This window comes from Stenella coeruleoalba (assembly GCF_951394435.1).
Source record: "Stenella coeruleoalba genome assembly, chromosome: 3".
NCBI lineage: Eukaryota > Metazoa > Chordata > Mammalia > Artiodactyla > Delphinidae > Stenella > Stenella coeruleoalba.
This window is the reverse complement of record NC_137148.1, coordinates 172769614-172796693: the sequence shown is the minus strand read 5'-3', so window position 1 is coordinate 172796693 and position 27080 is coordinate 172769614. Positions and strand designations below refer to the sequence as shown.

Here is a 27080-nt window from a genome sequence, read left to right as displayed (position 1 = left end):
AGCTCGGAGCAGGGCTGGGGTCCGGGGTGTGGCCGGGCTGGAGCAGGACGTGCGCATCGGCCAGGCCAGAGCACCAAGTTGGGGGCCGCGCGGGTCCAGTCCCTGGGCGCGGGGGCCGAGTCTGCGCCCTCCCCTAGGCCGAGGGGCCGGGGGCGAGGCCTGCCGGACTCTCGGGCTTCTGGGGGGACGCGCCGGCCCCGCTCTCCTCGGGCGCGGACGACTCTGGGGGCTGCTCCGCGGGCGGAGGGGACGGGGCCGCTTCTTGGCCGGGAGGCTGCTGGGAGGGGGCTGCGTCGGAGTCCGCCTGGGGCTGCGGGCCGTCGGCAGAGGCCGGCGCCCACGGCGACTGAGGTAGGTCCTTCTGAGGGAGGGAGGAGGCCCGGGTTGGTGGAGCCGCGGGGGCGCTCCGGCCCCAGGAAGGAGCCGCGCTCGCCAACTGGCACCAGCACCGCATCAGGGCCCCAGGAGGGCCCCACCCTGCCTTCTCTGGCCTGCTCTCCCTCCAGAACCTTCCAGAACCAATCCACCCGCTCTGTAGCAAAGCCAACGCCCGCCGGGAGGGAGACCTTTGGGGACGGGGGCACTGAGCCCAGGAAGCCTTCCCGACTCACCGGGTCACAACAGTCACACCACATGTAAAGCGTGTTCACATCTATGCGAACAAGTTACACACACACCGGAAGCGCTCAGAGCCCCCATCAGGGCAGGACGGGTCTCCTAACAGGGCCCGCTAGAGACCCCGCAGGCCCGGAATGCCCTTGAGTTGCAGGGATACAGCGGTCACCCTGCGCTGCACGGGGAGTGGCCTCTGTCCCTTTCCTCTTCAGTTTCAGACAAGAACAAGGCCCGGCCCGCCCCCTGCCCGTGGCAGAAGCAGCTGGAACCCCAAGTCCAACCAATCCAACCAAATGGGTTAGGGTTAGGGTTAGCAGCAGGGCAGCAGCATCACCCCGAGCCACACCACGAGCACATGTACCCCTCCCCGCCCTACAGCCACGGGAGCACCACACCCAAAGCAAAACCTTCCAGAGACGGGACACGGGCTGCGGGGTTTAGTTGTAGCGCTAGGAGGTCTTACTCAACTTTAACTCTAGTTAGGGCTTATTAGGCTATTATTTCTCGCAGACATTCATAGCAAACTGGTATTCACCGCAAAGCCGCTGCCCGTCCAGAACATGCCCAGCTCCCTGCGCCAGAGCGCCAGGGCGCAGCTGGTGACGAGCGTGCAGGGCACCAGGTAGAGGAGGGCAGGCTGGCCGCGCTGCATGAGGGCCAGCGCCATGAACGTCACCAGGAGACCGATGCCGTAGGCTGCGGAAGCAGAGACAGGCAGCACGTTACCCTGGCCGGTCCCAAGCTCACCACCCACTGCTCACAGGGGCAGGAGAGGCAGAGCTCGCGCCAGGGCCGTGGCCAGCGGGTCCTCCCCACCCACACCTTCCTGGACGCTGGCAGGCGAGAGTGCACACAGGGGTCAGCAGGGAAAGAGGAGGGAACGAGGGCCCAGCCGCCAGACTGGGGAGCGGAAGCGGGCGGCCGCCATGGGAAGGCCTGGCGTCCCGGGAGCGGCTGGAGGAGCCGCAGAGGTGCCCCAATAGCTCATTTTTGTAAGCCTCTAGTTAGAAAAATAATTTGAACTGAAGTAACGTAGGTACAGAACTAGGAAATCAGACCTTTCATAACTGAGTTGTGACCGCATGAAAGCACTGAGGGGTGAGAAGCGTCCGCATTTCCTGCTCCCCGTTCAGCATAAAACAGCGTGTGTTATTTAGGGATTAGAGTCCAACGTATAAAGACCCCCGCGCACGTAGAGCACAGGGACGGACATACAACACAGCACACACGAGGAGTTAGAGGGGTCGGCCTGAGTGCAGCGGCGTGGGGCTCACTGTACTAACCTTGCAGCCGCACACGTGCAATTACTCCCAGGTGAAGAGTTACAAAGAAAGACACCATTTACTGGCACATCCCCTCCGAGGCAAAAAGCCCCGTCTCCAGCACCTGTGTCTGCTCGGGCTGCCTGCCCTGCCCCTTACCTCCATGTTTCCAAGCGATAGGCTTGTGCAGGGAGAGTTCCCGCTTATCGGCTGTGGACTAGCCACCTGTCCTAAAGAAGTGATTCAACCGAACCAACTACAGGATTTCAGTGACGGGAACTACAGAACAATTTGACAAACTGTGGTTCACACGGAGAAAAGCTCTGCAGGCGCATCTGGACGAGCTAATCATGGAGTGTGAACCCAGGGGGCAGAGGCGGGGAGCACTTGTCTGGGCCTTCAGGAACCCGGACGCCAACGGCCCAAAGTACGCCGGGAAGGCCAGCCTGCGTCCGCCTGGCACTGCTGGGGGCCATGGTGGGGCCTGCCCTCACCCGTGTCGGCTGGTGGGGCCTGTGCGCTCTGCACGCCTGCTCGTCCTGAAGAGCTGACCCAGCAGGACAAGAGAACTGGTTTGGACATTTTTAGAAATGATTGGACTCAACAGAAAATGAGAAAACATCCCTTTGGTGTAAATGGCTTTAGTAACAAAGGAAACAGAAGACAAAGGAAAAAAGAGAAAGACAAAGAAGACCAAAGAAAAGAGAAACAACGACCACCGTGGAAAGTGACAAGGAGGCCTGTGATGCGGGCACAGGCCTGTCCCCTACCACCCCGCGGCAGAGGACGGGGCACAGCCGAGCCCCCGGGGCAGCGGGCTTACCGATGGTGCAGGCCACGAAGTAGACCCTGGAGGACTGCACCTGGATGTCGAAGCGGTGGCAGTAGGCCACGAGCAGCCCTGTGGGAGAGAGGCCATGGGCAGAGGCCGGGCCGCAGCCCCAGCCAGGCACCGGGGGTTCCCCCGGAGGCACCGTGCGTTCCTCCCAGCTCAGGAGGGAGCTGGCCCGGCGCCACCCTCGACTCCTGGCAGGTAACCAGACCTCCAGCGAGCGCAAACCCCAGCTCAGAGGCCGCCTGGTGGGGGGAGGGGCCCAGAGGGGGACCCTGGGGGCAGTACGGCTGGGACAACGCCTCCGGGGGACCACCTCCCTGGCCCCCAGGCCCCACTGGCTCAGCTCTGCCTCTGCCCACCAGCCCCTGTGGCCTGACACCCCCAAGGGCACCCGGGCCGCCAAAGCCCGGCCCCAGTACCTGGGACCAGGATGTCCCCGAAGCCCAGGAGGGAGAAGGGCCGGTCACACAGGGCCAGCGGCGAGGCGTTGAGTCTGGGCACCTTCAGCACCATGGGGAGCTGGGGAGAGGGGGCAGCGTGTCCAGGACCTGCCAGCCCGCGCTCACTCCGCTTGCTCAGCACCTCGGCCGCGGGCACCACATACCTTCTCGTGGGTGGCCGAGTCTGACGGCCCGGTTGCCACCTCCACCATGATGCTGTTCCCACTCTAAGAGAAGGGGGACTGCGTCAGACGGGGGAACGCGGGGGCCAGGGCGGGGGGGGGCGGGGCGGGGCCCAGAGCCCACCTTGGTCAGGAAGGGCGTGATGAACACGAAGAACACGTCGTAGATGAACAGCACCAGCAGCAGCAGCGTGCAGGCCTGGGAATGGGGCGTCCTGAGGGCTGTGCTCGGGGACCTCCACCCGCCCTGCCCTCCATCCCACCCTGCCCAGGGTCCCAGACGCACAGACGCTCCCGGACGTGTCCCTGCCTCTCCCAAGGCTCAGAGTTTCCCTGTGGGGACGAAGCCTTTAGGACAAAGTCTGAGCACGGGCAGCCTGACCTTCGGTGCCCTGGAGGCAATGTCAGGCCGGAGGCTCAGGGAGGGCGACTTTCTGATGGGACGCTTGAGAGAGACACAGCCGCAACCAGCCAGCCACGGATCTGGGCAGGTGACGCCCGGCTTCACGTTTGCCTGTGTGTTTCTAGGTTCCTCCTGCTGGGGTTGGGCCTTGGCCCAGAGTCCCGGCCCGAGCCCTGTGCTTCTGCCCCCTTGGTTTCACCTGGTTTTCCCTCCTCTGTTCACCTCACCAGCAAGGAGGCGGCCCTGCTCCGCGCGCCCGCCCAGGTGTTCCCTCGGCCAGCGGTCACAGACGCTGCCGCCACGCTGTGAGACAACTCTGCGCTGATCCTTAAGCCCCGTCCCCAGGAGGGTGGCCAGAGGGACGGATGAGCCAAGACCACACGGCCCACACAGGGCCAGGCTCAGAGTGGAAGGCCCTGGGCAGGGCTGCACGGCTGGCGGGCACAGGGCTGACCCCAAGAGACCCCATCCCCTCGTCCGCAGAGCGCCCCCACCACCCCGAGGGGCCCTCACCTTGAACGTGGGGAGGCGGATGGTTTTCAAGGTGTAGAGGCAGAAGGCAATGCCCAGCGCGTCCTGAAGGATCCAAGCCCACCTGGAAGGCAGCGCAGCCACCCTTGGGCGGGGCCTCCACCAAGAACCTCCGCCTGCCAGGCCCCTCCCCCGCCCTGGAAGCCTCAGCGCCAAGTCCAAGCCGCCCAGACGAGCCCAGAGGAGCCGCGGGGGCCCTTATGCAGACAAAGGCAGCAGCCGACGTCCTGAGGCCCGTGGGGGGACAGGAGGGGCAGCAATGGCTGGTAGCAGCAGGGGGTGAACCGATCCCCCAACCCTGACGCCACGGCCAGAGAAATGCAGGCGCGTGCCAGGGCCTCTGTCCCTCTGCAGCAGCGGCTCTCCCACCCAGATCACAGCCCGGGGCAGGGGGTGCAGGGCGAGGGGGACCATGTATCCAGCGGATTCAAATTTCTTTAAAAAAAAAATTTTTTTTTTTCTTGGCCGTGCCGCGGGGCTTGTGGGATCCGAGCTCCCCTACTAGAGATGGAACCTGGGCCCTCGGCAGTGACAGCGTGGAGTCCTAACCACTGGACCGCCAGGGAAGTCCCTCAAAAATATCTTTTAAAAAATTTAGAAAAGCAGGGCTTCCCTGGTGGCGCAGTGGTTGAGAGTCTGCCTGCTGATGCAGGGGACGCGGGTTCGTGCCCCGGTCCTGGAAGATCCCACATGCTGCGGAGCGGCTAGGCCCATGAGCCATGGACGCTGAGCCTGCACGTCCAGAGCCTGTGCTCCGCAACTGGAGAGGTCACAACAGTGAGAGGCCCGTGTACCACGAAAAAAAAAAAAAAAAATTTAGAAAAGCAAAACTTGTACCCACCCAGCCAAATGCCCCACACTCTCTGAGGAAATAGGGACTTGGGGCCCTGAGGACATCATCTGGAGTCCTGGGAAGCAGGGCGCCACCCTTGCGGGGCCACTTCCGAATTGGGAAGTCAAAGTTGTGTGATGAAGCCCGCGTGTGATGAGGCTCCCCGCTGGAAATGGCCCCACAGCCGGCCCCGTCCTCCCTGCCCCTCAAGTTACTCATCAGAGCTTCATCTGAGCGCACAATGAGAACCTCTCTGGGCCAGGGCGCTGGTGAGAACAGAGAAGGTTCACCAAGGCCACATGGGCGCCCAGACATGGCGGAAGCCATGGCCTGTTCTACTTTTATGCGAAGGAGCAAGCCTCCTGGCTTGGATTTAACCGTGAGCGTCCCTATTCTCTTTGTGTACAAAGGACTCAAAATATTTTCATGCTTTCCTTCTGCCAGTTAAATCTGTTATAGCTCCAAACAGCAGCACAGCCAAGAGCGTTTAACTGCCCCGGGAGAAGCTCAGAGAGAGCGCCAGATGGTGTCAGTGACGGCAGGCGGTGGCGCGCTGCCTCGCGGGGGAGGCCCCCCGGCGGGGGGGGGGGGTGTTGGGAGAAGCAGAGCTAGCTGAGCAAGCGGGCGGGCACCACAACGGAGCAGCGGCCGAGCGGCGCCAGGCCACGTCCAGGCTGCCCCGGAGCACACGGCTCGGCGCCCGGGCAGCAGTGCCGGCGGCATCTCACACCCAGATTGCGATCGCAGATCCCGGGGCACCGGACAAGCCACAGGGCAGACAGGGCCAGGCCTGGACGGCGTGCGGCCACTGCGTCCAGAGCACTGACAGGAGAGCCTTTCATAACCGGGAGCTGGCCCAGCTCCAGGCGCCCCGAGCGGAGGGCTCGGGGAGTCGCAGGGAGGTCAGAGCACCCGAGGACAGCTGCACCCACCCCCAGCAGGGCCTCCAGGACTGCACTCACTGGTCCTCGTTCCGGAAGACGCCCCACACCACACTGACGGCCACGCACAGCAGCGCCAGGAGCAGCATGCGGACCTGAGGGCGCTTGTGGAAGTAGGGCAGGCTGTTGTCAGGGACCCTGAGGGCAGGCAGGCAGGTGGGGAGGTCAGCGGCCTCTGACCCTCACAGCCCTGCCTCTGCCCAGCACCCGGAGGGTCAGCTCAACTCCTGCCCAAAAGCCCGTGGCCTCCCCATCTGTCCTCCTTCTGTCTGCCGGGCTCTGCTCCCAAGGGCCACCCCTGGCCCTGTCCCTTCCTCTACTTTACCTTATCTGTTAAACTCACCATCCCTCACCTTTTATTTCTAGAAGGGAGGCTCCCAAGGGCAGGGCAGGGCAGGGCAGAGTGGGCAGGGGCAGGGCCTTGGGGGAAGCGACCGGACCTCAGCCAGTCGCTAAGCTGACCCCACCCGCAGGAGCCCTCGTCGGGTGCTGTGACCCCTCTCGCACAGCCCTCCCTGCTCCAGGCCCTCCCCCAAGCCCCCTGAGCCAAGCTTCCTGACCCCGTCGGACCTCGTCTAAACCCTTCCGTTTCCCACCTGCTCCACGACAAGCAGACCAGACCCCTGACCGCAGAGAACCTTCGGAGCCTGGATCAGCAGCGCCGCCCGCCTGCTGCCCCCAGCCGACGTCCCCCGAGGGATCCCACAGGCCCTGAGCCAGAACGGGAGGCCCACCCAGGGGCTGGAGGTGGGGCCCGTGAGCCCCCAGCCAGCACGGAGTGGGCACCTGCTGTAATGCCTGCACCGTGCCAGACTGACCGAGGGCTCCGGAGGGCAAGGGTCCTCGGCCTCAGCAAAGCTGTGGAGCCTCCGGGGGCCGGGTAACGGGAGGTGGGAGCGGACGGGCCACAAGGCAGCAGAGGGGGACCCCCGCGAGCAGGGCCAGGTGGGGGTCGCCCGGGGGCTCACCTGCATCTGCAGAACGGCAGCCTCTGGAGGAGCGGCGACAGGCAGCTGTAGAGGCCCGTGGAGGAGGCCAGGCAGAAGATGCCGATGATGACGTAGACTGCAGGGCGGGGCGGGCGGTGAGGGGAGCCTGAAGGACGGCTCTGTGCCGCACGCCCTGGCAGGGTGACCGCCCCAAGGGAAGGAAGGGGTAGCCCCAGGCCCCTCCTGGCGAGGCCCCTGGACTCCCCCCTCCCCCGCCGCCCTGAGAGCCGGGGCCGGGCACCCACCGAGCTGGTCGTAGAAGTGGTAGAGCAGCACCAGCATGGAGCAGCACATGACCACAAACACGCAGATCATGACGGGCGTCACGTCCACAGCCTCGTCCTCGTGCTTCTCGGGCCCGTCGTCCCGCTTGTGTTTCATGTACCTCCTTGAAAGACAAGAACGGGCTGGGGGACGCCCTACCGGCCGGCACCGCTCCCGGGGGCCGAGGGCCACAGACATGGGGAAGGACAGGCAGGGGCAGCCTGACACAAGGGGTCTGGACAGGCTGAGGGACAGCTTGCCCGGAGGTGACCACCATCACCTGCCCCGTCGGCCAGTCCCCCATCCCCACCCACCATGTGTACCTGGGGTCCCCCCCGACGGAGCCAGTCCTGCCGGAGGTGGGGCTCCGGTCCCCAGGGCCCAGCTGTGGTGGCCGCATGGGGGCCACCCTGGACCCTGGCCCTGTACCAACCCCACCACCGCCCTTCCCTGGACGGCTGGGGCGAGGTCTCCCGTGGATGCCCCCGCCAGGCTGGGCCCGGGCCAGGAACCCTGAGGGCAGGACAGAATCGTGGGGAGCGGGGCCCTCGGGGCTTTCAACGGGTCTCCTGGGTGTTTGTAGCAGCTGTTTTCCAGAAGGCTCTCTGGGCATGCGGACTCTCGTGGTTACTTGCCCAGCATTACGGCCGCCCATCCGGGACGCACGCACACGCGCGGGCCACTCACTTCCTCACGTCCCGGCTCCCGGCCCAGTAGCCCCCGAGGGCAACAGTGCCCACAGCCATGATGAAGATGATGACCATGTTATAGTCCAGCATGGGCTCCTTGGGGGCGTACAGTGCTGCCCGTACCACCCGGCCGAAAGTCTGCCTCAGGGAACACAAGAGAGCTAAGGTCGGGGGGGCCCACCTGTCCCCTCGCCACCCAGAGGGCCGAGGCTGGCCCACTCGAGGAGCCGGGGGCCGGGAGATCCCGCCTCACCCCACGCCCTCACCCGCTACTCCTGACCCCAGAGAAGCGGGCTCTGCCGGGATGAGCTTCACACAAGGTGGGTGACAGGACCGCGCGTGTGTGGGAACACAGACCCCGCCCCCAGACAAGCATGAGTGAACGAGGGTGGACGTGGCCTGGGAAGCGGCCCGGAGACGGACGGTGGGTCCCTTGAGGGAGACGCGAAGCCTGCAGTGGGGAACCTGGCTATCCCCATGTCACTGTGTGCTGCAGCTCGCCTGCTCGGGACCCGGCTCCCCAAATCAAAGACGCACCAGCCTCTGGCCAGATAGGGCCGGGCCGGGTGAGGGGCCGGGCAGGCCTGAGCAGGGGGTGACACGCAGGGTCTCTGGCATGGGGGAGGGCTGGGGTCTCCATTCCTGACGTTCACAGCACTGCGGGCACACCGTCTTCTCAGGCACTGGGCCCAGCTGCAGCCAGGGCGGGGGACGAGCCTACCTCGAAAATGTCCAGCATGTCTTTGTAGCTGAGCAGGGCCACGGGAATGCCGATCTCGTCGTACTGTGTCTTGTTGCCTCCTGGGGGGACCTGGGGGAGAGGGGGAGAGGGCGGCTGGATGGCTTAGCAAGGCCCACCCAGGGCAGGGCAGCTCTCCCCGAGGGGGAGGGGACGGAGGAGTCCTGCGCGCGTGCGTGCGTGTGTGTGTGTGTGTGTGTGTGTGTGTGTGTGTGTGTGTGTCAGGTGGGAGGCCTGCAGGCTCGGCCCCTCCCTCTGTCTGGGGGAGTGCAAGCTCCCCTTCCCTCTCAACCCTGGGCTTGGGTGACGCTGGTCTGCCCTGAAGGGCCTGAGGGAGAGGGTGGCACTGTGGCCCACACCACCTGCTCCTCAGGCAGCGGCCCAGAGCTCCGCCCCAGGCCTTGTCAGAGCCCAGCACCGCCCTGGGACAGGGCCCCTCCAAGGCCACAAGTAGGAAACCCCCACCCCCCAGGGCCCCCGGCTGCCCAGGAGGGGCCCGGCGGCCGCACCAGCGTCTCCTTGCTGATGATGAGCAGCCCGCGCGCCCCGCTGCCCTGGGCCAGCCGCACTTTCTCGTAGAAGGTGCAGTTCCCCCGCGCCACCAGGGGGATCTGGTTACTGAAGCCTTTGGCAGGGAGGTCGGCCGGAGAGCAGAGCACGGAGGTCGTCCAGTCCCGCACCTGCAGAAGAGACTGCAGGAGGGCGGCCTTCACATGAGACGCTCCAGGGGAGCCAGGGCGCGCAGCATCCTCGGGGAGACAGGTCGGCGGAGGCCACTGCGGCAACCACCGCCCCTACGCAGCCTCACCTCAAGCCCACATGGTCTCAGCCCCACACACGCGCGCGCGCACACACACACACGTGCACAAGCGTGTGTGCACACGCACCCCGAGCACAAGGCAGACGAGAGGGGTACAGGGCGGCGTGTGCTCAGGAACCCTACCCGCCTCTCTCGAGCCCGTCACAAACAGCACAAGGTGCGGGCAGGAGTGCTGGCCTTCGTTCCACCCGCCAAGCCAGGAACTGGGCACCCTGAGTCCCTCTGGGAGGAGTGAGGCCAGAGCAGAGAGCACAGCATCCAGGCTACCCCAGAGACGATGCCGGGCACAGGCCCTTCCTCCGTCCTCAACGGCTCTCTGCAAGACCCGTCCTCCAGAGGCCCTCGGGAGACCCAGGGGAGGAGTGGAGGGAGGGCAGCAAGCAAGACAGACAAGACCCTGCGTTGGGAGGGGGCTCCCGCGCTGGCCGGTACTCACTGCTTTGCTGAGGTCGAGCGGCAGGTGGGCCCACTGCGGGTTGTAGAGGATGCAGTAGTCTTTGCCTTTGGAGCCCCCGGTCTCGGACACCACGTGTACCATGCCGTACTCACAGGCCACCTGGACAGGGGGCAGCAGTCAGAGAGCCGACAGGGCCGGCCCACGGCACGACCTGGCTTGGGTGGTCCCTCGCTCCGACAGCACAGATGGGATACGACTGTCACATCTTAGGCGGGGACACGATGAGGAGGGCAGGGCCGAGCCTCCTCAGGGAGACCTGGGCGCTGACAGTGGCTGTGTCAGGTCCCCTCCCTGTGGCTCCAGTGGCAGGAATGGGGGAGTCCTCCTGGGACTACAGGGAGAACGAGAGCCCCACGCCACTGCCATAAGGCAAGAAGGGGATGGGGAGTCAGCGGTGGCCCAGCAGGTTCCAGGCTCCCCGACAGGCCCCCACCCAGCGAGGCCAGCAGGCTCAGGGCAGAAACGGGGCGGCGGAGCCCGGGTCACGTGACCAGCACCTGCTGGGCCACAGGCTGGTGGGAACCCCTGGGTCAGAACCTTGACCTTCCCTGCCCAAACGCGTGGCAAGTGGACGGTGCGAGAGGCAGGGCTGCTCTGGGCAGGGGGCCCTTCATGACAGGTGGCGTCCCCACGACCCCAGCAGGGCCCAGGCAGCTGACAGAACCTCCTCCCCAGCACGTCCCGAGCAAGTACAGCAGCGCTCCCGATGGGCACGGGCAGCAGAAGTGCCCGGCTTCCTGGCCCACTACTCCCAGGAGGACGACAAGGCCTCAAGTTCCTCCTGCCCAGGCCCGCCAGGCAGCAGGCTGCTTGTGGAGGGTCCCACAGAGCCCACGTGGACCCCGCCCGCTCTGACATGGAGCAAGGTCGAGGGCAGCCGGCTGACTGCGGAGGACAGGGCGGGCTGGGCACACGGGCCACCGGGGCCTTTGCTCCGAGTGTGAATCCAGAGTGCGGTAGAGGCGCAGGCCCCCGAGTCCTTGGCACTCCAGCCCCTCCGCTGAGGGCAGCGGGGTGGTCAGGACCTGGGAGCGGCTTTACCTACATGAGAAACCAGTATCGCACACGAGCGTCCCCACTGCCTGCTCGTCCCCTCCCGCCTGGACCGCTGCGTCCCTGCCGGGGCTGCTTCCTCCTATAGGCCGGGCTCGGCTACGGAGCCCCCGCGAGGACCTCAGCCCCAGCGGGTCTCACGCCGTCTGGCCCTGGTCTGGGCTGCTCCCTGGGGCTGTGGGACCTGTGAGGGAGGACGGGTCCCAGAGAGAGCCTTGAGCAGGGAGCCCGGCCACGCCACGCCCACAGGGGCCTGGGCCCACCCCAGCCCCTTGGCTTCTTGGAGCTGGAGAGGTCCAACTGGACCCCAACTCTGCACACTCCGGCTCCTGGGGCCATCCCTCTGTACCACCTGGAGGCTGAGACAGAGACTGCACCCCTCGGTGACAACAGGCAGTAGCCTGTCTGTGCGGGAACAGATCCCCACCCCCATCTGGCCTTCCCAAGGTGCAGGCGGCGGTGCTCCGACTCAGCTGGGGTCCCGAGGGGCCGTGGCCCCAACAGCAGGCCTGGGGCACAGACCAGCTCGGAAGGCCAGGCCCTCTGTGAATGTGTAATGGGGCCCAGCCACTCCAGGAGCTTCCCCCCACTGATCCACATCCGCTGGCGGCGTGGAGAGGAACCGGGGCCCCCACTGCCCCTGCCCAGCGCTTTGGCTTGTCGCCTGGAGCGAGGTGCCGACAGCCGAGTGGGCTGCGGGGTGTGCTCAGTGAGGCCACGTTTGCAGGGCACGTGGGCACTGCCACCAGCGCTCGAGGGAGGGAAGTGTGGTGACCTCCCCACCCACCCCTGCCTGGCCAACCTCGTTCCCTCGACCAGAGGCAGGATGAGAAGCCCCCTCTTCCGGGTTCTCCCCACCAGGCTGTCCCCAAGTACCGTGCCCAGCCCTGTGCCCCCACCCCAGGTCAGCCCTGCCCTGCCCCCCACCTTGGGCCACTGCAGGGGTTCTGTGATCCCTCAACCCCCAGGCTGAATCCGGCCCACCTTCTGTGTTTGTCAATAAAGTTTTTTCGTAACATGTCTGCCTGGTTGCTGAACGTAGGGTACGGCATATGCTGCTCTCTGCGGAGCCTGGGAGTTACAACAGAGGCTATGTGTCCTGAAAAGCCACAAATACTGTCTGGCCCTTTGGAAAATGTTTGCTGACCCCTGGTCTATGGGATCCGAGTTGCTGGTGAAAACTGTCGGTTGTATAAAATGGGAATGACTAAAAGCATTTGTTTTTAAAAAGTCACTGAGAAGCACAAGGGCACACTTCACAGCTCTCCCCTCACAATGTGCACAACTGGCTTTCTGTTAAGAAATAAGCCTGGGCTTGTATCAAACACCCGAGAACACAGTCTCGCCGTGAATACGGTCTCCTCCCCGGGGAGTTAAAGGGCTAGGAGAAGTTCCTCCAAAGGGCCCAGGGCTGTGAGTGCCCCCCGTTCCAGCATAGCCCATCCCAGTTTGGAGGACGAGAAACAGCTGGGGCTACCGAGGACAGGCTACCTCCCGATGCGCCACAATCATATCGAGCTCAGGAACTCCTAGGGAAACTATGCTTCAAGATGACAGTGAAAGCATCCATGTCACGGGACTTTGAAAGAAGCTAAGGGATCCAGACAGGAAGCAGTCTTCCTAGGACTTGGTGAATTCTAGAAGGGGCTAATTAGGACCTGGGAAGCTTAGAAAAAGATGTGCAGGCGGAGGGGGCAGTGGAAGGGTGAAGGGGCAGGCGGAGGGGGGCAGTGGAGGGGTGAAGGGGCAGGCGGAGTGGGCAGTGGAGGGGTAAAGGGGCAGGCGGAGGGGGCAGTGGAGGGGTGAAGGGGCAGGCGGAGGGGGGCAGTGGAGGGGCGAAGGGGCAGGCGGAGGGGGCAGTGGAGGGGTGAAGGGGCAGGCGGAGGGGGGCAGTGGAGGGGTGAAGGGGCAGGCGGGCGGAGGGGGCAGGCAGGGAGAACACCACTGTGTTCAGATCTGCCGAGTAACAGGCCCCACATGGGCTGTATGTGCACAACTTACAGCAACTGGGCAGGGGGTCCAATCTCTCGCCCAGGGTCACAGAATGGTCGGGAATGAGCTTCGACCTGTGAGCAAGCAGCCTCCCGCCCCGCGGAGAGCTGGCCTTACCGGGGTGCCACCAAGAACCACACACAGGGTTCTGTCCTGGGAAGGGCTGGCCCAGGTGCTCTCCCGCTCGCTTCTACACCCTACTTGGCTCCCCACATTCAGGGTAAAGTTCCAAATCCTCAGCCAGCGGGAATAAAGTCCAAACGTCCCAGCACCCGGCTCCGACCAGCCCAGTCTGCTCCCCTGGACTCCAGCCAGGAGAGGCCACATGTTCAGCCTGCCCTTTTCCCCCTACGCCTGGAGCCACTCCCACTGCTGCTCCCTCCATGGCCTTCCCTGCAAGGGCACCTGAAGGGACTCCACTGGGATGACACCTTCCTCAGGTGTAACCATTGGATTATCCTACACGCCAGCTGTAGTGGACCCTCACCGTCTCCAAGGAAATCATCAGCTCTCGAGGGGTAAGGGGGAGGGATAAATTGAAAGACTGGGATTGACACATACACACTACTATATGCAAAATAGATAAGTAATAAGAACCTAACGTATACACAGAGAATTCTTCTGAATACTCTGTAATGACCTATATGGGAAAAGAATCTAAAAAAGAATGGATATATGTATGTATAACAGATTCACTTTGCTGTACGCCTGAAACTAACACAACATTGTAAATCAACTATACCCCAATAAGAATTAAAATAAATAAATCTATTATTAAAAAAAAAAAGCACATCAGCTCTCACACCTCCAGCCCTGCTCCCATCACCTGCAACAACCTTCTGTACCTTCTTGACCTAGCAAACGCCCACTCATCCTTCAGATCACCCCTCAGGCACCTCTGCTTCTGAAAAGCATTCCTAGGCCAACTGCGTCCCTCCTTCTCGCTTGGCCCTCATTTGAAATATCCGGAGAGCTTAAAGTCCCTGCCTCCAAAGGCTCAGACTGCTGGGGAAGATGAGTGAACAGGGCTGGGGCAAGTACAGGGGGCTGGCAAAGCAGCTGGGGAGGGGGCGTCCCAGAGAGCTTCTGGGAGGGAGGGACAGCTAAGCTGAGACGTGAAGCATAACCGGGGAATTCAGGGAAACAGAGACCAGCGAGCAGAGTGCCTTCAAGACACTAGAGCTGGAGAGAAACGGGAAGCTTCCTGACAGCCAGATCACAGAGGCCTCCCAAATGCGCCAGGAAGCCACCAGAAGGCTCCCATCTGGGCACAAGACACACTTTGAAAGGGATCACTCCTGCAGTGTTGAGAATGAACTGGGGATTCAGGGGGACAAAAGTGGCCACGGGAGAACGCCAACCGCCTGGAGCAGAGGTGGGGGCACTGGAGCAGAAGGGTCAAGGTTAACGGCCCAGTCTGTACGGCTGTTGCGGGGTGGGGGGTATTTCCTGAGCTGTGGAACCTGGCGGGGAGAGGGAGGATTTGGAAATAAAAGATGCGCTTATGACAACGTACATCAGCCATTTCCTGGTCGGTCCCCCGCTAGCACTGGAGCCCCTGAAGATTTAGTGACAAACAAGTAACATGCTGCGCGCTCGTGATCCCCTACATCGTTTTGCTGACTCTGCACCGTATACTTATCTTCCTTTTGCAGACTAGCAACGGACGCTCAAAGCGGGAAACTCCCTTGCCAAGGTCACGGGAGCAAAAGATGGGGCGGCGATTCGACCCCACTCCAGGGCTGGGCTCCTGGCCGCTTCCCGACACTACCAGACACTGGGTGCCGCGCTCGACAGTTTACCACAACCACGGGAAAAGGGAGTAGTATGGCACTCAAGGGGAAACTGAGGCTCAGAGAGGGGCAGCCCCCTGGCCAAGGCCACGGAGCCAGAGAGGGGCGTCCCCGGCGGCGGTGGGAGACCCCGAGACGGACCAGCAGGGGCCGGGGCGGGAGCGGGTGACGCTGTGGCTGAGAAGGACTTCCAGGCGGGGAAGGGAGACGGGCCGGGGACAGGCCCGCAAGGTCACGACCGAGCCCCGGGCCAGCGGGCCGCCCGCGCGCGGGGCACGGATCCCCTAAGCTGGCCCCAGGCCGGGCCGGGCGGGGTCCTGCGCGGGGCCTGGGTGGGGGGCGAGGGGCCGGGGCACCGCGGCCGGCGAGGCCGGCGGGGTCGGCGCCGCCCTCACCTGGGCCGCGAGGAGGAGGAAGGCCGCCGCTAGCCGCGCCAGCGCCGCCGCCGCCGCCGCCGCCATGTCGCCCGGTCCCAGCCTCAGGCGTCGGCAGATGTTTCCCAGCAACGTTCCGGCGCAGCGCGCCACGCAGGCGCCCTGCGTCCGCCGCGCATGCGCGCAGGGCAGGGTACAAAGGGCGCGGCGGCGGCTCCTGCGCACAGCGACGCGGCCGGCAAGATGGCGGTGAGCGTGCGGCGAGGCTGGCGGGGTTGGCGGGGTTGGCGGGGTTGGCGGGGTTGGCGGGGCTGGCGGGGCGGAGTCCGGCTGCGCTCCCCGCCTCACAGAGCTCTGTTGCCCCTGCAGGACAAAGAGAAGAAAAAGAAGGAGAGCATCTTGGATTTATCCAAGTACATCGACAAGACGATCCGAGTGAAGTTCCAGGGAGGCCGAGAAGGTGAGGTCCCTCCGCCCGCCCCCTCCACGGTCCACGAGGAGTAACGGGCGGCGGTACCGATAACGGATGCCTGGGCTGCGCTTTAAGCGCTAGGCTTGGACAAGTCGTGCTGGCCCGACGGCGCCGGCAGGTAGGAACGGTTACACCCCTTTTGCAGGTGGGGAAACTGAGGCACGCAAAGGGTCCCCAACCTCACCGGAAGCTACAGTGGCTGGGATTCACGGCTCTGCTTCCTGTGGGTCCTGCCTCACTCAGGCGACTGTCCCAGCTCCTCACGGGTCGTCCTGCACCTGAGGGTTTCTCAGGCTCGGCGCTGCTCACGTTGGGGCCGCATTTTTCTCCGTTGTAGGCCGTCCTGCTCCCACCCACTCGGTGCCAGGAGCCGCCTAGTCGTGACGTCCCAGACATGGCCTAGCGTCCCCTGGGCGGCAGAATTGCCGCAGTTTCGAACTACGGCCCTATGGTCAGTTTCCACCAAGCTGCCTTAAGGGTTTGTTTAAAACAAATCTCGTCTCCTTGTTCACGGTTGTTCCAGGGTAACACGATGAACGTTTTGTACCTGAGTAATGCAGGGAGCTCTCGACTGCTCTGGGAAGCTTTCCCTGACCCCCACGCCTCCACCCCAGGTCAGGCCCCTGTTGTTATAAGTTCCTGGTAGCACTTGTCACAGTTTGCGGCTTTATGCTGTCACTGTGAAGCTTCAACTCTGAATTTGCTGTTGGAGTATGGTGCGAAGACGGCAGGAAGGATGCTGCAGGGTTATGCAGGGAGCCCTGCCCATGGCACAGCCCCAGCTCACTGGCTATGGGACTTTGGGCAAGTTGCTACCCTCTCTGAGTCTCAGTCTCATTTGTCAGAGGTTATTAACTCCACTTACTTCAGTAGTGGCACTGAGATTAAAGTGTTTAAAGCAGGTAACGTGTTTTTCTTTTTTAAAAAAATAAATTTATTTATTTATTTGTTTATTTTTTGGCTGCACTGGGTCTTCGTTGCTGCGCACGGGCTTTCTCTGGCTGCAGGGGCTGCTCTTCGTTGCCGTGCGTGGGCTTCTCATTGCGGTGGCTTCTCTTGTTGTGGAGCATGGGCTCTAGGCACACGGGCTTCAGTAGCTGTGGTGCACGTGCTCAGTAGTTATGGCTCGCGGGCTCTTGAGCGCAGGCTCAGTAGCTGTGCCGCACAGGCTTAGTTGCCCCGTGGCATGTGGCATCTTCCTGGACCAGGGCTCAAACCCGTGTCCCCTGCATTGGCAGGCGGATTCTTAACCACTGCACCACCAGGGAAGCCCCAGGTAACGTGTTTAACAGGGTTCCTGACACTTAGTGAGAGCCGGTCAACATTTCACTTATTCAGCTGCTTCTGAACGTCAGTTTGTTTATTTTGTAAGACAGTGATCCAGACCCCTCCTTCCCTGAGATGTGGATGACTGGGCAGCCTCAGAGGGCTAAAAACACAGCGCCTGCCCGTCTAGGTACCCAATGCAGTGAGGATCGGAATCTTAACAAACACTTGGCACCGTGCTGGCTCTGGGATGTATGAAGAGATGGGGCTCTTGCTTCTCAAGGCGCTAGTGTTCGTTTTCTACGCTTAAACAACATACGTTTTTATCTCACAGCGCCTGTGGTTCCAGACTCTGGGTGCCTCAGGCTCAGGTCTCTGACGAGGTTGCAGTAAAGGAGTGTCTCTGAGAGCCTGTCATCTCAGGCCCAGAGTCCTCTTCCAAGCCTGGGGTCCCCGTTTTCTGCCAAGAGTTGGCCAGGGACCCCCTGGGCTCCTAGAGGCTGCTCACCGCCCCTGCCGTGGACTTTGTCTACAGCACTGCACTTCACGTCTTCAAGACCAGCAGGAAAATCTCATTTTTGAAATTTCTTTTTTCAGAAAGGGCCCATCCCTTTAACGGCTCACCTATCAGGTCAGGCCCGCCCAGCATAGCCTCTCTTTAGATGTGCTGAAAGTCTACCGACTCATGGACGTTAATGAGATCCACGAAGCTGTCTGAGCTGTTGCAGCCTGAGCACAGACTGACGTCCCATCGTGGGTCCCGTCCCACACTGGGGTTTTGGGGAGGGGGAAACGCTGGCTCTGTCTGAGCGTCCTGCCCGCCTGCTGCAGCGCCCCTGTCCTGGTGAGGAGGGCAGACCCGCGGGTGCAGGCTCGCTGCCCGGCTGGGGCCAAGTGCCTGCACGTGTTACTGGATTTGTCACTCTCCGTAACCCCGTTAGGTGGGTGCCTTCACGGTCTTTGTTCTGCAGGGGAGGGTAAGCAGGAGAGGAAGAGGGCCAGGGCGTCGCCCTCAGGCGGGGCTGGTGGACCTGTTCTGTAGGACACCACACAGGAAATATTTTCAGCTGCGCCGGCCAGATGGTCTCTTGTCGCGGCTACTCCACTCTGCCATTGCAGCAGGAAAGAAGCCACAGGCGACATTGAACAAATGAGCATGGCCGGGTGCCAGTTAAACTGTTTACAAAACAGGCGCAGGCGGACTTTGCCGACTGTGTTGTGGTGGCGATGGTTTTGGGGTCCGCTGTCACTGCTCCCCGTCCGGGAGCCCTTCCCTTGCTTCCCCCGTGGTCTCCCATCTGTCCCGTCCCTGGAGAGGCTGCTCCCACACCTGCATCCGGCTGGGGAGGCCCCTCAGCGGCGGGGGCACCCCAATCTCACGTGCTGACACCCGGGCACAGCTCGCATCTGCCCAGGATGACCATTGATCTTACGCCTGTCTGTCTCTCTTCTCTTCTCGGTGATTCCGACAAGCCAGTGGAATCCTGAAAGGGTTTGACCCGCTGCTCAACCTCGTGCTGGATGGCACCATCGAGTACATGAGAGGTGAGTGCAGCCCGTGGGGCTCGGAGGCGTCCTCACTGGGCCTTCCTTACTGTTTGTTCCAACGCTGCTCTGCGCCGCCCAGCCGCTGTGTGCACGTGGCGCCTTGTGGATCACGTGGCTGACAGGTGTGTCGGCTCTCCCGCGGTCCCGGCGAGGCTCAGTAGACCATCGTCTCGGGACTTGGTATTTTCCGGATCCAGTCCTCACAACACTGAGCCCCCGCTGGGGCTGAGGCGTGCCCAGCGGGGCTAGAAAGATGCTGCGCCCGCCGTGAGAGAGCCGGCTGCCCTGTGGCTCGTCCTGCCCCCTTATCTCCTGCTGTCCCTGTGTGTTAACCCCCGGCTGCTGACGGAGGGCCCCCTCCCCGTTATTCCCTGTCCCCCCAGGTCCCCAGACCCTTCGCATGGTGGTCAGGCCAGCCCTTGGCCATCAGCCAGCAAGTTCTCCAGCTCAGCCTGACCGTAGCATGAAGGGGACCGCAAGGCCTAGGAGAGAGGGGGTGTCTTTTCTGGGAACTGTCGACGTTGAGACACACGTTAGTCTGGTGAAGAGTTAATGGAGCCACACAGAAGTGTCAAAGGGCCCCCAGGGAGAGGCCCTCTTTGTGGGGAAGCGACCCCGTGGGGCCTCTTGCTTTCCCTCGTCTTCCCTCTTCGCACTGAGTCTGCCCAGAGTCCCCCCCGCTGGGATCCTGGCCTGGCCTCCTTGGGCGGATGACTCTGGAAAAGGACAGCCTCACCTCGTGGGGCTGCAGGGAAAAGCAAGGGAGCTGGGGTGTGCCACGCGCTTAGACGGGCCCGGGCGGAAGAGCCCTGGAGGCAGGGCTGCTGTTCCTGCGCCAGAGGCCGCTCCCACCTGGGCCCGGGCTCGCTCTTTAGCTGAGTCTGCGCCCTCTTCTCACCCCCAGAACGGCCCTGGGACAGAGGCCCTGACGCATGCACACGGTTCTGGGAGGGAGGGGCAGGCTTGGCCAGCGGTCATCCTGCAGGGTCTGGGAGTGGGGAGCCACACCCCAAGTCGGGCCTCCCCAACTCGCCATCGTGCAGTAACAGTAATGGAGGCCTCGCCGCCGTGACCTCAGGAGAGCTTTCCTCGGCGTGCCATCACTTCCCCGGGTCCCTCGCCCCACTGTGAACAGCCCGTTGGCACGGGGGTGAATGGTGGCCCCGCAGGGCTTCCGAGATTCTGCAGATGGGGTTTTTCTCTGCCGCCCATCTGAGAACTCGGTCTCCGCTGCCCCCCGGGCTGTGTCCTCATTGTAGAAGGAGGACAGGCTGCACGCGGCTATTTCCAGAGCTCTTCCTGAGCCTCGTGGTCCGTCTCGGGGAGAGGCTGCCAGCTGGCTTGGGAGTGGGGCCCTTCGCCTGCCCTCCCCACCCCCCCACCGCGGGCCCATCTCCGGTCCTCCTGGGCCTCTGAGCCCGCACCGCCTCATCGCCGCCCCTCTTCTTCTGCAGACCCTGACGACCAGTACAAGCTCACGGAGGACACCCGGCAGCTGGGCCTGGTGGTGTGCAGGGGCACCTCCGTGGTGCTCATCTGCCCGCAGGACGGCATGGAAGCCATCCCCAACCCCTTCATCCAGCAGCAAGACGCCTAGCGGCCGGGGCCGCCCCTCCCCCAGGACTCGGGCCACCCGTAGGAACGGAACTTTCCTTTTTGTATTGCTTATGTTTTTGTTTTCTTTATAAAATTGCAAACCTCAAGTGTCCAGGAGCCCTGGACTCTGGCTTTCAGCCTTGGTGTTCTGGCAAGACCTGGGCCCCAGGGATGCGGTCCATCCAGCAGAGTTTGTGCGCCGTCTGGGGTCCAGGCCCAGGGCTGGGGGGCTCGGAGGTGACTGAGCGTGCATGGTCCAGGTGAGGGCACAGGATGTGGAGGCCGGAGCTTTTGCAGAGCCCCCCTGGGGCCACAGCCCATGCAGACCCCCCAGCCAGCCTTCTCAGCGGCAGGCCCTGTCACTTAAGTGCCTCTGTACGCCGGCCCGAGTGGTCCCCCAAAGCCGGGTCCTTCTGTGTCACATCCCCGCACAGCTGTGACCTCACAAAGAACAAACTGGATGGAGCCTTGCTGTCCGCCTGGTCCCACGACCTCCTAGCCCAACCTGCTTCCTGCCTCAGCTCAGAGGACGAGCCCACCCCTGCCCCTCAGCTGGCGACTCCATGGGCCATGATCCTGAACGTCCCCATGCCCGCCCTCAGGAAGCAGGGCTTTCTCCTGGCCCCATTTCCTAAACCCAGTGTCCTCGTTAGGACCCTACCTCCACAGCACCGTCTGCTGAGAGCAGGCATGTGTCTGCTATTTGTAGGAGTGCTGGGCGTGTGAGGACGAGCGGGGCCAGGAGTGAGTGGGAGTTGTCCTGGCGGGAACTGTAGACCAGGGCCCCTCCACCAACGGCTGGCGACACACAGGAACCCACCGCACAAGGGGACCCGGCTGGATGGCCCCCACGCTACCTGTCCGTAGTTTACACCAGATAAACTGAAAGCAGCTGGCTTATCGCGGGGATCTGAGCTCTGCTGTGGCCCTGCTGCCGGGGATTAGTCGTGGGGCCGCGTCGCCAAGCCCCGTGTGCTCATCCCTCCCGGCCCGCTTCCCTGCCAGCTGGCGGCCCTGCCTCATGCAGCTCCCTCATCAGAGGCCTCAGCCCCAGCAGCTGGGCAGCGGGGCGCCTGGGCTAGCTGGGGTCACAGCCCCGGGGGAGGCTGTGCCAGAGAACATCCAACCCGCCGCGTCCTGCTCTTGGGGGCGATTCCCGTGCCCGCTCAACAGCCGGGGGACTGCGACTCCGGCGGGGGGGGACACACGGTGGAGGGACCGAGAACCTGGGCACCAGTGCCTCTGTTCTCTCCACACACCCAGCCTGCCCTATCTGAGGCTGAGACACAAAGGCTGAGACCCAGATCTTGGGGTCAGAAGGCCCAGGGGTCCGGACCCCAGGGTGGGGTGGGGTGAGGGAGCAGTGAGGGCTGGAGGCTAATCAGACCTCGTTAGAGCCCCGGGGCAGCCAGGGGCCAGGACAGATGGACAAGGACACCTGGCTTTCCAGCTCCCAGCGTTGGTTGCACAGAAAGCAGGGCTTGTCTCGGGAGCCTCTCTGCTCCATCATTACAGCCCTCAAAGGCTTCAGACCGCTCTCCACCCACCCCTCACCTCCCAGCCGATGAGCGCAAAAGTTCTCTGTGACCACAAAGTCAGGGGCCCCAATCTCCTTCTACCACTTGCTGTGTGGCTGAGGGTGAGTGTCCCAACCTCTCTGAGGTCCCATTCCTTCTCTCTTAAGCTCAGAAAAAGTCATCCAGTATCCACTCTGTGGCCGGGCACTGGGCTGCTGTTGGACGGGGAGTTGGTTAAGAGCACAGATCTTTGTGTTCAAGTCTGAGGCTGAGAACAAGATGCTCCGGGGGCCCAAGAGAGGGAGACCCTGACCTCCTGGGGGCTCAGGCAGAACTCCCCAGAAAGGGGGGTAAGATGAGCTTGTTCCACTGAACCGTATCCACCCTACAGAGTCACTATGACCTCGTTTGTAAAAGACCATAAATAACCTAGCTGCCCATCACTGGGGGATCTGCTGGAGAAACTCAGGTTCCTCTGGCCAAATATCAATACAAAGCAACTTTTTGCAGAGAGGTAGATACATCTCTTTGTGCAGCCACTAATTCCCTGCAGCTTCCCTCGCAGGAGGGGGAGTCTGTTTCTCCACCCTTTGGAATCTGGGGACTTGGTTTAATGGTAAGAATACGGCAGGAGTGACGTGGCATTCAGAGCTTAGTTTGCCAAGAAGCCCTGCGGCTCCTACCTTTGTCCTCTTGGAACACTGCCCACAGGTGGCCGTGTGTCTGAGGCCTCCTGAGTTAGCCCAGGTGACACTGAGCCCAGCAGAAGAACTTTGCTGCCAACCCACAGAATCATGAGGAATAATAAATTTTTATGCCCCTACGTTGGGGGATGTTTGTTACGCAGTGACAGGTCACTGAGACTTGCTGACATACAAGTGTAGCATGTGCGTGGTGTAACACCATTTCTTTAAGATGATGCTTATTAAGAAGATCTTATGTTTCTATGATTTTAAATATATTGAGAAGGATCTAGAAAGATCCTGCTGACCCAGGATTGAAGATGGTGATGAAAGGGGGATGTTAGCCTATCCTTAACATTTTAATATTTCATGAAGAGAAATTTAATATTTTACAGAGTGTTATATTGAAATTTTAATATTTTACAAGGAGCCTGAGAAAGAGAAGGCCAGAGGCAGATAGGGAGACGCAGGGCAAGACTGAGGGAGACTAGGAAAGGCAGACACAGAGGCGGAGACTAGAGAAGGAAGAGGGAGAAAAGAGCCGGTGACACTGATCCCGCCCCCTCTGCCCCCTGGCCCCCGTATAAATCCCTGGCATCCCCGGCCGGCCAGCCCGCCAGCCAGCCCACCATGCCGTCCGGAGGCTCCCCGCTGACCCCTGCCCAGTTCCCACCCTTTCAGCTCCCTGCCCACGGTCAGCGCGGGCCTTGGAACACCGGGGCGGGGGCTGCGGCCATCGGACGGCGGGGAGGGCCGGTCCTGCTCCACGTGCCCATGGTCACCACAGCCCACAGCTTCCAGGTGCTGTCTGCCAAGGCCCCGCTCCGGGAGACGTTGCCAGAGGCCCCGGCAGGCCCCACCTTGAGCCCAGACCAGGATCCCACCCCACGGCAGATTCCAGAGTCTTCTGAAGGTGGACGGGATCTTGACATTGCTGACGGTCAGCCCTGCACCTCCCCACAGCTGCCTTGTCCCCAGAACAGCTTCAGCAACAGGCTGGGCTGACGTACACCTTCTGGTTCACTCAGCCCCCCACCCCAAACCCTTTCCTTATCCCCATCCACAGATGAGGATGCTAAGGCCCAGAGAGACTGAGCAACGTGTACTGGGTCACACAGCCGGGATCCTAACTCAGGGGGCGAGCTGCCCCCCACATCCCTCCTGTGCTCTGAAAGCTGTCTCGTGGGTGAGAAACAGGCCCAAAGCTAGGTGGGTGGGAAGCAAACAGGGGAAGGAACCGCCTGCCCACCTGGCCCCAGGAGCTGGGAGGAAACAGCTTCCCCCGTTCTCACGGCCAGGTCTGGTCCTGCCACCCACAGACCTGGGGAACCCTCATCTCCACCCTGGAGCACCAGTGATGCCGCAGAGCCCTGCAGCCCCCCATGGCTGGCCAGTGAGGCAGGAGAGGAATCCAGTTCAGCCTGGACTCAGACGTGGATGTGGATGTAAAAGGAAGAAGCTTTTGTTGACTTTGCAAATGGGGTGGGGGGGGAGGGGTCTTGGATCCCTGGGGCTGTTGGATTGTGACGCCCCGGGGGTCTGGCCCTTCTGCTTCTCGCTTCCTCCCCAGCTCCAAGCCCGAAGCCCTCACTGTCCGCAGGAATAGTGCCTCCCACCCCGCCCCATCCGCTCCATCAGACCGAGAGCTTCTTGGCTCTGATGTGCAATGTATGTCCTCCGCTGAAAAGCGCATGTCTTTTCATGCTCTCTGCCTGTGTTCAGGGCCCAGGTCAGCTCCTTGACCCACCCCGTCCCGTCCCCAAGCCATGCTGACTGGAGCCTGCAGGGGTCAGGACTCACCCAGGAATGAAGAGCCCAGAGGGAAAACAACATTCCTGGCTGAGGGGGCTGACCAGGAGCCTGGGATCCAGGCGGATATGCCTTTGGGCCCCACCCTGTCGCTAATTCCTGAGTTCTCTTTCCCCACCTCTGCGCCGCCCCCGCCCCCGCCCGTCTCCCCCAAAGCACCAGATCCACACCCACTGCGTGTCTTAGAGGAACCCCAAATTAATGTGCCCCAAGCTGATGCTCCCCCTTCCGCCTGCCACCTCCCCAGCCTTCCTCATCCCAGGATCCATCTCCACAAGTCCCCCGCTTGCCCAGGCCCCAAACCTTGGGGTCACCCTTGACACCGCCCCCCCCCCGCCCGCCCCATGCATCCCATCCGTCAGCAAGTACTGACAACTCTACTTCAGAACTTATCCCGAAGCTTTGAAGGGACAAATAACACCAATCCAACCTCGGACACCAGAGGAGGAAGGAATATTCCCCACCTGTTATATGAGGGCAGTGTAAGCAAAACCTGTCAAAAACATTGCAGAAAAAGAAAACCACAGACCAACATCCCTCACGAATACAGATGCAAGGACCCCTCACCAAACATCACCAGATTGGATCCAAAGGATTGCACATCGTGACCACCAGGTGGTCATGGCCGGGAACGCAAGGTGGGTTTAACACTGGAAAATCCATCTATGTGATTCACCACATCGACAGAATAAAGGAGGAAAAAACCCATGACCGTGTCATAGCTGCAGAAGAGGCATCTGACAAAGTTCAACACCCATTCAGGTTAAAATCGTGGCAACTAGAAATAGAAGGGAATTTCCTCAACCTGATAAAGGCCATCTGTGAAAAAACTGACAGCTAACATCACCGTAAACGGTGAAAAAACGAACGCTTTCCCCATAAGACCTGGCAAGGCTGGCAAGACAAGGACGCCCACGGTCACCTTGGACATTGTACTTGAGAGCCTGAACAGTGAGATAGGACAGGAAAACCAAATCAACGGTGAGTGTTGGGAAAGAAAAACTAAGATGGGCCCTATTTGCAAAATCGGAAGCTGCTGCAAGGTTTACTTGCTGAATGACAATTACCTGCTGAAAGTACCTGCTGTGATTCAGGCCCCAGCACCCCTCAGCTGGATCAAAATGGTACCTGCCCCAAGGCTGGAGCACTGTGGGGTCCCCGGGCTGAGGCCAGATTGGTCAATTTGTCAGTTCAACCAAAAGAGAGCGGGGTTTTGGTGAGCTCCATGGGGTGCACGTAGGGAGGCCCCGAGGGCACTGTTTCTCCAGTCGTACCAGGGACCTACACTTATTTGGGACTCTGGGACTTGCCGACTAGGGCCTGCCTTGCACAAGAGGCTAGTGTCAGTTCGAGGCCCCCCACTTGACCACACAGAATGGCTGCAGAGGCCCCAACGCCACGTCTGGGCATGTGGGCTTTGCCCACACCGGGCCCTTTGCCGGCAGGCCTCTCCCACCCTCTGGGACCCTCAGAGCTTGTCCTGTGATGTTTGCCTTACAGTCTGGCTTTGGGCCCCTTTTTGTGGCGGGAGCCGCATTTGGGGACCAGCATCCCCATGCACAGCCCGGGAAAATGCTGACTCAGTAAATAACACCAGCTAACCAACCACTCAAGGCTGTTTACCGTGGATGGGGCAGACAGACTTGTGAATCATACAGTCCTGTGTCATCCTCCCAACAGCCTCGAGGGACTGCTTGCTATGATTCCCACATTACACATGAGGTTCCTGGGGCTCAGAGAGCTTAGGTCATTAGTCAAGGTCATCCTGAGGGGACCCGGCACAGCCCCAGGGGCCTGGAGCCCAAGGCCTCAATCCCTCTGCTCTCTGGCCTGCCAGAAATCCAGGACTCTGCTCCCGTTACAGAGGGAAAGCCACTTGTCTGAAGCCACACCTGAGGCTCCCAGGCCATGTGACCCCTCCCTCCCCTGGCCCCGACCGCCAGTCCTGCACATCTCGCCGGAGAACGAAGGAGAGAAGAGCTTTTAATTTTAGAAATAGTTACTGCCACCTAAGGGTTCCTGCTGGCTTTCCCAGGCATGAGGACGCAGAACGGGGAGAGCCATGGCCCTGCGACACTCCCACCCAGAGGGACACACGGGGGCTACAGAAGCCCCCTGGGCTGGCAGCCACCTCCAGGCCCCCTGCCCCTGCCACAGCTCCCCCATCTGGAGCCACCCTCTCCTCCCAGGGGGTCTGTCTCACGGCAACATCCCCATCACAGGTGGTCGTAACCTTGGCAACCAGGTACCGCTGCCCCACCACCTGGGAGGCTGGGATCCCTGGACGCATCCCCTTCCCATGTCCCCCTCAGCCCCCACGGCAGCATCCCACTGGGGATGCTGGGCCGGGAGAGGCCACCCAGAAGCTGAGCCCACCTCCCTCCCCTTGCTAAATGCAACAGAACCGCAATGACGATGTGTACATTCTAGCCGGTTGCTGAGGACCTACTGTGTGCTCCTGGGCTCCCTCTTGGCACAGAGAGCAGGTTGATGCTGACCATGGACAGAGAGAAGACAGTGGTTTCAGGCAGCCGTAGATGCTTCCCTACTCAGACCCCCAGAACCTCCACCTCCGGGGCCAAAACCTACAGCCCTCAACGTCACTGGACTATTGGTTCATTCAGCCAGTCCTTACTGGACGCCGACTCCGTGTCTGCTGGAGCTGCGGCCGAGAAGAAGGCAGGGCCCACGATAAACAGGATAAATCAGTAAATTACACAGTGTCTTAACTGGAGAGAGTGCCGAGGAGGCAGAGAGGGGACAGAAGGAGGCAAAGGGTGGAGCCATGAGTCAGGAAGGGGTGAGCCAGGCTGATGGCTGGGGGAAGGCACTGCAGGCAGAAGGGACAGCTGTTCAAAGGTCCTGAAGCAGGCAGTGTCCGAGACCTCATCCTGCCCTTCAGCCAGGCTTCCTTCCAGAGCAATGAATGCAAGCTGGGCAGAGCCACTGAGCGCCCTGGTGTCCCCCTGTGGACGCTG

At 62.0% G+C, this 27080-nt stretch overlaps 2 protein-coding genes across 5 annotated transcripts; one reads left to right on the top strand and one right to left on the bottom strand.

Moving 5' to 3' along the window:
- Positions 1 to 4: 4 nt before the first annotated feature.
- On the bottom strand, positions 5 to 15403 carry SPPL2B (signal peptide peptidase like 2B). 4 transcript variants are annotated; one of them, XM_079917832.1, is made up of 15 exons: positions 15233 to 15403; positions 9979 to 10098; positions 9232 to 9414; positions 8705 to 8794; positions 7982 to 8121; positions 7276 to 7418; positions 7010 to 7106; positions 6063 to 6179; positions 4251 to 4332; positions 3459 to 3533; positions 3317 to 3379; positions 3132 to 3231; positions 2701 to 2778; positions 1151 to 1311; positions 5 to 361 (listed from the first exon to the last, which is right to left on the bottom strand). In XM_079917832.1, exons 1-15 carry the CDS (start codon positions 15296 to 15298, stop codon positions 134 to 136), a joined length of 1743 nt encoding a protein of 580 aa, XP_079773958.1. In that variant the 5' UTR covers positions 15299 to 15403; the 3' UTR covers positions 5 to 133. The 4 variants fall into 4 exon arrangements, with proteins under 4 accessions (XP_079773958.1, XP_079773961.1, XP_079773959.1 ...); XM_079917835.1 differs by lacking the exon at positions 9232 to 9414; XM_079917833.1 differs by lacking the exon at positions 3459 to 3533 and having other exon boundaries at positions 15233 to 15314.
- LSM7 (LSM7 homolog, U6 small nuclear RNA and mRNA degradation associated) lies at positions 15266 to 20210 on the top strand. The gene is made up of 4 exons (XM_079917836.1): positions 15266 to 15460; positions 15581 to 15671; positions 18423 to 18494; positions 19952 to 20210. Exons 1-4 carry the CDS (start codon positions 15389 to 15391, stop codon positions 20092 to 20094), a joined length of 378 nt encoding a protein of 125 aa, XP_079773962.1. The 5' UTR covers positions 15266 to 15388; the 3' UTR covers positions 20095 to 20210.
- Positions 20211 to 27080: the final 6870 nt, after the last annotated feature.